We start from the raw sequence: 12,055 nt of genomic DNA, 5'->3' as shown, positions 1-12,055 counted from the left end.
CACTGAACTCTGGCGGGAGGAGCAGAGGAGGAGGAACGTTTTCTGCTTAGTCACTGAAACAATCGGAGTCTCCGAGGAGTCCTCTGCTAATGAGTGACCTAATGAGTTTAGAAAAACGACTGCATGCTCAGCAATTTCTCGCCCTTGGTTTTAGACCATACTTACGGCACATCAAGCTCAGTTCTTTCACCATTCCACTGCAGTTTTTCACCCAACGTGGTTGTCTCTGTTTTTCTGTCTGTAGGTTTGACGTGGGACGACGACGCCACCCAGCAGGTTCTGTCCACAGAGTTGTCCAAGCTGAGGAGGATTCCCTACAAGCCGCAGCAGAACGGACCGGTCTACAACGCCGATAGCAGGTCGGAGGATTAGCCAGGTCTAACTGTGGTTAGCTCGGTCCTGTTGTAATGCAGGGAGATGAGCCAACAACACTAGTTCCAGGACTGGTTTTACAGCAACTTACTACAAAGACCACGAAAAATAATGTGATTGTAACCAACTGGAGATATTGAGTTTATGTTGGCCAAGGAAACGATTTGATTGTCCAGCCAGATCTTTGCTCTCGGCGGAGAGACTTCAGCTACAAAAAAATGAGTGGAGATGAATGTTAACTTCCAGGCTATTCCTGCCACAGTGAGATGCCACAGCTTTTCAGGGTCAACTCGTGTCACCCTGTGCTGAGACTCTTTCAATGAAATGTCCTTAAAGTTATTTCAGAAGACAAACAGCTAGAATGAAAGGCGCTGTCTGCCATGTTTGGTGTTTCTTAAAATTTTAAAATTTACCACCACTACTACCACTACTACTGCTACTGCTTCAGATAGTCCACTGTGCATCATTTCAGGTTCAGACTAGTTGATATCGGCATGAAAACAGCAGGTATCTTGGACAAACACAAGTGTCTCTGTAAGAACTTATGACTCTAAATGTCTAATCTGGCACCGTCTTATTGGTTTCTGAGTGTTCCTGACAGTTTGTCGCTCCTGATTCTACATCCGAAATTTGGAAAAGAACCTTGTAACATTCCCTGTTGTCCTTTCCCACAGGCCGGTAGCTGAAGCGATGGACCCAGTGGACCAGAGGGTGAAGCCGGTGGAGGTGGAGCTCAGCAGAAACCTGCAGACGTACCTCCAACGCCTCGGCCTCCTCCCAAAAACGTCCTCAACCTCCAGTCTGAGCGCACCCGTCAAGGTGAGGGATGGCTCCATTTGACTCTTCTGCGTCTCCGCTATCCTTCTAGCTGATGATTTCAATCCTCTTCTCTTTTCTTTAATAAACCCAGAGCACATTTTTCTTACTTTTTCCAGCCACATAGTTGAAGCCTCCAATAAATACACGAAGAACAAAATCTATAGTTTAATTTTTATTGTGCACATGATTGAATATGCTGCTCCCGTTACCTCCTGTCTCACATTTGAAAGGGAAGAGCAGGTGGGGCATTCGTTTCTACCCCAACGCCTGCGTGTCGCCCCAACCACCTGCCTCCATCAAAATAAAGAAAAATCAGAGAGCGCGCACACACACACGCTCAAACACAGCTCGCACAAAGACACAAACACACACCTTCCCAGCGGGGGAACCAGTGTCATCCCTCGTTGTCACCCCGTCCCTCGCTTCTCCATCCTAACTGATGGCTTCTCCCAGCTTGACCGTTACGAGCGAAATAATACCAGCCGAGAGTTCAGCAGTTCACCGCTCTAATTAATAACTCAAGACGTGACTGCGTCTCTACGCCTTGTCTGCAGAGGCCTCTCTCTCCCCGCTGGGGGATTGTGCTGAAGAGAACGACTCCACGGAGCCTCCAGGCGTTGCTCGGGGGCTCGAGGCCTTTTTCTATCCAGGTGTTTGAACCTGTTTGAAACGAAAAGGAACTGAAGGAGCCCTGGAAGGCACAGGTTTTGGAAACGGCGTCAACTGCGCGTGACGCAGGTGATTAAAGATACCGACAGTGACAAATACCAGACGTAGGGCCTCGCACATACGAATCATAAAGAAGTGTGACAACTCGGAGGAACCGTTTATGTCCGTATTGTTATGCTAATGTTACCGTTACTCAGGCTTGTGCCACTTCTGTGATCTTAGGTGGGCGTTAATGGAGCCGGCAGCGACAATTTGCTTTTGTTGTAGCTGATGGATCTGTTAATATGACTGCATAAAAGGATTAATAACTTGTTTTTGACAAACTTGGCTTTTTTACTTCTCCGTTCAGATGAACTCTTTTCAAATCAAAGTAAAGTTTTGCTTCCTGCAGCCGGATGACTGAAATAAGAAATGTACACGGCAAGTATAAATTAGTGATAGAATTGAGGACTTTGAAAAAGCCATCAAGTTGTCTTAGATTCTTCCTAAGTAGTCATTTTAAAGAGTGTTCATCAACTGTGTTTGTATTGTTGTTACTTCAGGGCTGCACAGCTACATCTCCGCTGATAATTTTAGGTCTGTTGTTTAGATTTTAAACGGAAGAGGCGGTGGCTGCAAAAATCCCTCTCCTGCATAACATCTGCACGTGGACAAAAACATGACAGGAAATCGCTGGTATCTTGAATTCCTCGGCCCCCAGAATGCACCACCATCTCGTATCTCTCTAGCCGTTCTGGCTTTTCTCTGGTGTTCCCCAAGGCTCTGTTCTTGGTCCTCTTCTATTCATCGTCTACCTCATCCCCCTTGGCCAGATATTTCATAGGCATAATATTAATTTCCACTGTTATGCGGATGACACCCAGCTCTACTTGTCCACCAAACCCTGCTCCACCTTTCCACCCACTTACCTCTCTGACTGTATTCAGGAGATCAGAACCTGGTTCTCCACCAACTTCCTCAAACTCAACAGTAGTAAAACTGAAATTCTTCTCATTGGCACCAAAACCACCCTATCCAGTATAAATAACTTCTCTATTCAAACTGACAATTCCCCAGTCTCCCCCTCTCCCCAGGTTAAGAGTCTGGGTGTCATCCTTGACACCACACTTTCTTTCCATTCTCATATTAACAACATCACCACATCAGACACTGCAGTTATCTTCAGAATTTTCCACACTTCTACATAAAAATGACTCAAAACATCAATTGATTTTCCTCAAATGACATTTGTACATATCTGATTCGCAAACATATGTGAACGCTTGTTTTCAGTATCAGCTGTAACCTCCTCGTGCAGCAACTAAACATTTCCTGTAACTGCTGATCTGTCGTCTACAGCAGCTCGGAGGAATTTGGGCCTGATGGACTCTAATTTGACCTCGAAATTAACTTTTAATCCTACTTTTTCACCTCACAGATATGTAATATTTACTAATTTTAAGACTCATATATAATATTTCAGCTTCATTTGTTTGATCGGGTTCCCTTTGAATACTTTCCGGAAATTCCGCTGATGTTTTGAGTCATTTTTATGCAGAAATGTATAAAATTCTTGAGGACGCAAAAACTTTTAAGCAGCACTGTATATATATATATATTTAAATACTAAACTACCAAGCACAATCTTTCTTTCTCATCTGAGTTTGTTGCCATCCTACTCCAGATTCTGATCTTTACGTTACGAGGCTGTATGAGTGTGCTTCATATACTTTTGAAAAAAGATTGTGGATAAATGGGAGTCTGATCTGAAAGGAACACGCTGCCTCATGGACATAATAAACCCATGACTCAGGTATTCAGTTCAGGTTTGTGTTCCCGTAAATAAACTCTCTGTGAAACCGTGTTCTTGCCTCCTGCAGAGCGACCGTTTCAAGTCAGGCGTCGCTGCAGACCTCTCCCGCTCCAAGGCCCAGACCTCGGCTCAGAAGTCTCCTCCCTCCGGCTTCTTGCCTCTGTCGTCTTTCCAGCCCCGGCAGAAACCGAGACCGCCGTCCGGCCAGCTCCTCTCCACGCAGGACGAGGGTGACCTTCTCCTGGCCGCCCTGAGGCAGTACCTCTCCGGACGCCTGCCCCTGCGCAGTGGAGGGGGGAGCCCCGGCGCCGCCCAGGAAGAGGCCACCTCTCTCCGCCTGAGGCCCTTCTACACTAATTGGATAGAAGACCCCGGTCTCAGAAAAGAGACCTCTAAATCCAGGCTTCTGAAGATGGGAATGACTCAAGGGGCTTCGGTCAGGGACCCCCTCACATCTGTGGATGGTGCGTGTTTAAATCTTGGTGGATTTGACTAGAGGATCATGAGGGTGTTTGAGATTTAGTCACATACGAACACACACACACCTGTTCACCAAAGGCTGGCTGCATTTAATTTAATTTTATTGATGTACAATGAGGTAGCAGGTGTCTGGGATGTCATGGAGAGAGGGTAGAGGTCAGATAACACCCCTCTGATAACCAACCTGACTGTAAAGGTGCTTAGATGATGTGTTTACTCTGACTGGGAATCCGCAGCGTCACTGATGTCTCCACTTTCCTTTCTGACTCCAGAGAGGTTCATCGAGAACGTCTTGAGGAACGTCGGCCGGCAGCACGTGGACGTGGACAACCTGACGCCGCAGGACCTGGACCAGCTGTCCCGCCTCATAGCCGACGCCCTGCAGGTGGTCGACAAGGACAAGGCGCCGAACAGGGGCCCGGCTCGGGTTAGGGGACCTGGGCCGAGAGATCTGGAGGGAGAGCTGAGTGACGGAGGGAATGAAGAAGAAGAGATGGAGGAGGAGGACGCAGCTAGACGTGAGGAAGAAAGGTTGCCGGAGAGCGCTCCCACTCTGAAACCACGGGAGAGCACTACCCCGGCACAGGCAGCACTTCAAGGTAAATTTATAGTGATTCATTTTGTTTTTACATAATTAAAGTATTGAGCAAACGCTGCACAGCAAGTCTGTAGTACATACATAACAGTGTAGGCTGCATTAAACACCAGAAGAAATGCGCCAGGGGAGGGCAACATGAGGATCAATGTGTAATAAATAAGCATCTTGTTCTCAGTGCAGGACATAAACACAGCTAGTGGTAATGGTTCTACGTCCACCGAGGCCACTCAGACTGAAAATATTTAGACGCAGTGCTCCAAACACAGAAGGAATGAACACATCACAGATATTTTTTATCTTGTGAATCTTAATTTCCGCTGGATCAAATCAGTTGAACTTAAAGAATTTGCGATGCCCTTGAAATGTTTTCTTTATTTCTTTTATTTTTTAACTATTACTTCTCTCTGACAAACACACACGTTCCTCTCTTTCTCCCGACAGAGCGCCACGCGGTTACAGAGGAGCATAATGTGAAGGACAAGGTAAGCGTTCAGCTTGTGGTGAAAAGAGTAAAAAAATAAAACTTAAATGTCAGAGCGAAGGCTGACATTATGAGCAATTATGTAATATTCTGCATGGCTGACGCCCGCCGGCAACTTTTTTGAAGAACCTTTGGCATCAGCCGCTCCACAAAGGCGAAGTAACCGTCCCAGAGACTTTAGCAGGAATGACTTAGTGGGGTTTTCATGTGTAGTTATTGTCCTAAAACACAGGTGTCAAACATACGGCTCGTGGGCCAAAAGCGGCCCACCAGAGGGTCTAATCTGGCCCCACAGCATGAGTTTACAAAGTGTGAAAATTACACAGAAGACTGCCATTTTTCAACTAAAATAACTGCTATTCCCAGTTTGTCCACTGTTTTATAAAGAGAAGTGGACAGAACTCAACGCTGAGACTCAGGACTAAACAGCAGACAGCAATGTGACCAAATTACACTTATTTGTTTTAAGAAATTTCATTTTTTTTAAAGGAAAGTTTATTAAATGTTACTTGTTCTTTTTATCTGCACTAAAACAAATGGGAAAAGTCTGGAGTTGTTGTTACTTATAGGTTATTTTCATCCGTTATGTTGTTGGTCCGGCTCACTTGAGATCAAACTGGGTAGTATGTGGCCCCTGAACCAAAATGAGTTTAACACCCCTGTCCTAAATGTTTGATAAGCAACACTCAACCAGGACTTCATTCTTATTGTTCTACTGCTACTGATATTAATTTGGCTAGTATGAAATCAATAATTAAAAATGGCAATAGATAGGGGGAGCAGTGGATGAACAGTCAGTTATTTTTATTTCTTTTGTGACCCTGATCTCCTTCAACGGGTCATTTTACGTCAGCAAAATCCTTCAGGTTATAATCTGAACGCTGTGAGTTTCAGGATATAATTTGGTTCAAGTCAAGGGTTGAAACAGAGCCGCTTGAAAGTTTTCCCACCTTTCATAATCGTCTACATTTTTGCATAAAAACGACTCAAGACATTAGTGGATTTAGACACAAGTACTAAAAGTAGACAAAGGAAACCCAGTCGAACAAAAGACACCGACACAATAACAGATAAATGTTGTTGTTTCTTGTGTTTATTAAAGTTTCCTCAAGGCTGCTCCACCTTGACAACTCCACCAAGACAACCTGGACTTGTAAAAGTTTTGAAGTGCTCATAAAACAGACTTTGACATTTGGTTCTTGACAAGACAAGCATATTGGAACCGTATGCAATGTAAACTCTTGACAGGCTGGTTGCTCTTTGATTTAGTTATTTCCTCATAGCTGCAGATCTCCAACGTCCCCAACAAGAAAAAACTAAACTCTGCGGTTTGGACAAAAGAACCTGAATGTCTGAATCTGTCTTTGTTTTAAATAAATTCACCTGCCAATAAGTATTTAATCAGTTCAAACTTTTCCTTTTTCTAAAACTCATATGAAGCAAAAAGAGAAAAACTAAAGGTATGAACCAGTTTTTAAAGAGTGCATTAACGTTTTATTGTCCTATCACTTAATATCACCAAAGGGATTTTTGCTTCATCGTGAGTGAGAAAATGAAATTTTGAAAAATATCCTCAATTATTTGGTAGAGTGCACGTCCAAAAGTATGTGGACACCTGCACGTATGCATTTAGATTTTAGGAGCATGAATATTCCCCTTTATTTTAACTAAGGAAACTATGAAAACGCAAAATGCACAAAGAATATGTGGGTAGGTAAGTTTCAGGAGCTTTGAGTTCACTTTGGTTGGTTGCAGCAGGGCAGAGCTATAATATTCTAGAAAATTCTCAAACTTAAATTTTCAGTGAGGAGAATTTTTGGCTGATCCACAATATTTCTTCTATTTCTTCTTTTTTTTCTTAGGCAGACGGTGGCAGCCTCTTCACCAAACTCCTCGCCTACCTCGACAAGACTCCCTTCACCGGCGCTCCGCCAGCAAGAAGCCGCTACGACGTCCCGGTGGAGACGCCCAGGGGCCAGCAGGTGGGGCTGGAAAACGTCCAGAGTCGGACGAGCCAGTCGGGCGTGACCGTGCAGAAGAAGGACGCCACGCAGTCCGTGGAGGAGGTGTCGGAGCTGGCGGGCTGGATCAAGGAGGTGGCGCCTCCGCCCGCTTCGCTGGTGTACGAGGAACCCCACAAGAAGACGATGCACGTCCCCGAGCTGCAGCTGGACGTCAAAGCCGGCAGGAAGAAGGCGGACGACGACGTCTTCGGTTACGTCATCACGGACACAGAGTGAGTACAGAGAGAAATGAGCTGTTCTCCAGTAATGGGAGCAGAAAATGTGTTTTCCACTGTGCAATGGAAATCTGTTTCTTTGTTGGTGCTATCGAGGAAAACTTTAGCTCCGCATACATCACAGAACTGGCGAACCTGCCATCACGCTGAACAAATACGTCCCCAGATGCAACAGGAGATTGACGTTTTTCCTCCGTTTTTATTCACAGCAGGGTCATTTTCATATTGATTTCATCCAACAGTTCTTTAGAAATCCTCCGCGACTTCTCCTGTAAACATCCTTCATCTGCAGCGGGTGTAATTCTGGCTCGAGGTGTTTGTGGCTTTGTGGTCACCCGTCACTCACAGCCATGCAGCAGAAAAGATGTATACGTTACGGTATGGTAGAAAAACATCTTTGTGGTGTTGCTGTGGAAGTCACGCTGCTAGCTTCAGCGCAATGAAAGGCAGGTTTTCCCCCGAGCACAAAGCTGTGTCGATCCTCCGGCGACAGTTTATTCAGTCATTCCTCTTTATGCTGTAAAACCACTGTGCATCTTTCTATAGCTTAAACTGTAAATGTGAAAAGGTTTGTTGAGCCTTTCATGTCAGCGCCTAGTAACCATTAGGGATGTTCAAATCCCAATCCCGAAGTTTCTCCTCTGTAGCTTCATAAGGTCTTTCCTTGTCTTCTCCTAGAGTCGACTGGATTCAGTCCAATAAATCTTTCAGTCAAAGTTAATGTAGTGTGGAGAGGGTAGCTGGTACCTTGTGTTCTCTACTCCACAAATGTTCTGGTCATCCAACGCTGCCATAAACTCCCTAACCCTCTCTGGAAGATGTTTCTCCTTGACGCTGTCTCCAGGAAACTTTTCTCTTCTTTTAAACGTTCAGCGTTTGTTGTTGTTGTTGTGTTGGTGTTTAATCAAGTTGTTGGGATTGAATTATGATCAACTACTACCACCTCACCAAACATCCACATTCACATACTAACTGCTGTCTAAATGATTGAATTTCTCAGAGTTCTTCCACACAGCAGAAATGTTTCTTCTTCTTCTTCTGCTCCTCCTCCTTCTTCTTCTTCTTCTTCTGCAATTTTTGTCAGTTTTGACGCTTGCCAACTACCATCAAAGTTTTGATGCTACAGGGATATGGTTTTGGTTTATGGCAGATAACCCTAAAACAAGATCGGGCTGGTTCGGCCCCGCTATCGTTCTCCCAATACCGATCTCAGGACATCCCTAGTTGGAGCAGAGACACACCGGTAAATTGGAAGCTTTACCTTACAGCCCAGTTTCCTCAGGGACGGATTTAGTTTGATTGATTCAGATTTTCACCTACGTCCACGTCGTCCCTTGAATACCTGAACACAACAAACCGACTCTAAAGAAGCACCAGCGACTGTGGCATCGCCTCACATCACCCGAGTCTGGACCACTTGAACTCACCGACCGTCTGACACTGGCAAATGTCTGGCCCAGATTATTGTTCATTACAAGCTAGCCTCTTTTCAGATACTCTCTCTTGACTTCATTCACCTCTAGAATTTGCTGATATTAAGTGGAATCCAATCTTCCCTCTTTCCAGCCAACGTTTCCTTTGCCACAAGCCCAAAGAAGAATATTTCCGCCCCTCTGCTTAACAGATGCAAGGTGTTCTTTTCAAAACACTCCTTTGCTCTCTTTGGTGATTGAGGCCAAAGAGCTCGACTTTATATCTCCAGAACACGTCTGGCTCATCCAGATGTTGCTTTGGAGGCGTCCGACAGCATCCGTCTGACTTTTGTGTGAGGTTGTGGCTGAGGTTTCTTTCTGGTGCCTCTTCCATGTGAAAGCCCGTTTTCTGCACAGTGTGCCACCAAACCTGCGTCAGCAAAACCGTCAACTTGGAGGTTTGCTTTGCCTTTCTCGCTTCTCTAGGCCTTGTCTCGACGTTTTCTCCACACAATGAAAACTGCAAGCTGGTGGCTCTTTGATAACTTTTCACAGCCTCGCCCTGCTTTATATGCATCAGTTAGCTTTATCTTCAGATCCTCCACGAGACAGTTCCGATAGCTTTACAAATCCTAACGAGTCAATTAAAGACTAAAGGGGTCAGGAAGTTCTTAAAGGAAAGGCAAGTTTTTATATTGGGTAGAAAAAACTTTGACAGCAGTAAATCTGACAGCAACCTCTACATCAAGGTACCACTGCCGTAACTTTATGCTGCTCTGATCCGAGGTGAACAGCTGGAAGGTCTAAGATGTCCTCTGTCACTTTCCGCACCGTAGATGTCTTCAGTGTACTCAGCAGAATCCTCTCTAACGCTTCACAGTGACTCTTCAAAGCAACTCTTGACATTTCTGTGCGATTGCTGAACTTCAGTAGGACAAGGAAGTTGTCCTCGACAGTTCATGTAGTGTCGAATCTCGTCTTCCACTTCCACAACCTAGCAGATATTTGCCTGATGATAAAACTGCAGTTGTACTCCGACCAACTTTTTATTTCATTTTCTGTTTGAAAGTAAAATACCGCCGTCATACCTCGACACCCCAAGCCCGTCGTCAGCGCGGTGATCTTGGTGGTGAGAACCAGAGTTGAGAACAATGCGTCCTGACCTTAAACATGTCTGTAAAGGTTCTTCGTCATCCAGGTCATGGTATATAAAAAAAACTTCTTGACATTTCATCCAGGTCTTCAATTCTAAAAGGCTGGTAGGGAGTTTGGGTTTAAATAAATAACATATGTGGGTGTTACCTATCAGAAAATTAACATGACTATGGTCTGTTAACAACTAGATACTCACCAGCGAGTGGGGAAATCTGTTTTAATCCTGTTTTCCTTCCCCAATGTATGTTACTCCTTGGGATAAATGTTTTGGGGGATTTGTTGTACTACCTTTTCTCCTATCATTGCAATGACTCACTAAATTTCATTGAAGCCCTATCTACGTATACAGAGATTTCGAGGTACTAGCAGGCTAGTTGTTTCCAGTTATCGTGCTAAGCTAAGCTAAGCTAAGCTAACTCAAATAATGACATAGCTGTCAATCTTCCCATCGAAGTGAATTCTCAAAAATAGGATGTCAAACTCTTCGTTTAACAGAAACTAATTTACTGTGGTATAAATCTTTCTGAATGAGATGATCTACTTCCATTGTGTCGTTTTCGATCTTCTCTTAAGTAATCGGTTTCATGGTCTGTTGTACCTCGAGAGAATAAATGAGGATGGCCTCAGACACCTCATCTGAATATTTGGCTAAATCACGCCTTTGAATGATACATGATAAATGGAGGCTTTTACTTCTAAATCTAAAGAGAATGAAGTCTCAAGCACAGCGCTGTCGAGATAGAGGTAGAAAATGTAAGCATCAGTGCAGGACTACAGCTGGAACCAGGCCGATTAGAAACCAGTTTGCTGCTGTGTCAGATGTGAAAGCTGATAGCGGGAACAACCTGGTGGATTTCAGCTTATCACCTCCTCCTGTGGCCTGAGGTGAGGAGGAGAAGGAGGAGGAGGAGGAGGAGGAGGAGGACAGGGTGATTCATCACAGCTGGAAGAAAACACCTGCTCCCCAACACACACTCATGTACAGTTTTGTTTAGTTATTTTTTTTACTACCCGTAAACCTTTAACCTATTAATGCCTTTTCCGCATTTTCTCCCACACACCTGATTTGAGTCATCACTGTAGAAACCCACTTAATGGATTTCACAACCATAATTTGCCTAATAGATAAAAATGCAGAGCAGGGCAACTGGCAGAAGATAATTCTTGTTTTTTTTTTTGTTAATTCCTGAAGTCAATAATCGTCTATAATTTTCTGTAATTTTATAAAATTTAGGGATGTTAGGGACTGTTGTGGTTTTGATTAGAGTAATCATTTGTTTTATTTAGCCATCCACAAAATCAACCAAATTACAAACTCAAATAGGCCTGTAAAAGAGGCCAAACTAAATACTAGTGTACTCAGTTTTACAGCAACAAAGCTATCTGCTTACCAAACTAAATGTTCTTCTTCTTCTTTTGTTTTTAATGGCAGTTAGAAAACTAGCTTAAATGTGCATTACCACCACCAACTGGACTGGAGTGTGGAGCATGAGATTAAACAGGAAACAACAGCAACAAACTAATCTAAATTTGACTCTTTTAAAACTATGATGATTTAACCACAATGCTTAGTTTTCCTCAGTGACTGACAAACATGATCTCTCTGTGTAATGTAGTTGGTGCAATGACAAACTGACGCACAGAAGGACTTAGATACTGGCTGATTAAACCCAAACTCAAAGATGAACTACAACTAAATACAACTAAACTAAACTTTAATTCATGCCATGCTCCGGAAACTTCTCTCTTCTTATAAAAGCAGAGTTCAGTGTTTGTTGTTTTGTTTGTTTCAGTGCAGCCTTTGCCTGAGTGGACTCGGTGGTAGTATCGAATAAAGATCTCCTTCTACCACCTGGTTCTTCTTCTTGTTCTTCTTTTTGGCAGCTTTGACGCTAGCCAACAACGATCAAAACAGAAGAAGAAGGAGTTTTGAAACTACAGGGATGTGGTTTTGGTTCATGGTGTGGCCTAAAATAAATAACTACAAAACATCAGGTTTGGTTGAAGCCCAATTCCAATCCAATCATTTTAAAAATCC

The 12,055-nt window shown here is 43.9% G+C and overlaps 1 protein-coding gene across 1 annotated transcript in view; it reads left to right on the top strand.

Annotated features, from left to right (window-relative positions):
* The window catches only part of LOC311488899 (receptor-type tyrosine-protein phosphatase N2-like), a gene marked incomplete at its 5' end in the record, with an annotated part of 207,251 nt that overhangs the window by 41,546 nt on the left and 153,650 nt on the right, over positions 1-12,055 (top strand). Inside the window, 6 exons of the mRNA XM_084545761.1 lie at positions 245-359; positions 1,047-1,191; positions 3,720-4,116; positions 4,405-4,731; positions 5,172-5,212; positions 7,074-7,447. Of these exons, the coding sequence (XP_084401887.1) occupies positions 245-359; positions 1,047-1,191; positions 3,720-4,116; positions 4,405-4,731; positions 5,172-5,212; positions 7,074-7,447 (1,399 nt within the window). The remainder of the gene's footprint in view (positions 1-244; positions 360-1,046; positions 1,192-3,719; positions 4,117-4,404; positions 4,732-5,171; positions 5,213-7,073; positions 7,448-12,055) is intronic.

The sequence above is a fragment of the Chelon labrosus genome (assembly GCF_963514085.1).
Source record: "Chelon labrosus genome assembly, chromosome: 6".
Taxonomy (NCBI): domain Eukaryota; kingdom Metazoa; phylum Chordata; class Actinopteri; order Mugiliformes; family Mugilidae; genus Chelon; species Chelon labrosus.
This window is presented reverse-complemented; position numbering and strand designations above follow the sequence as displayed.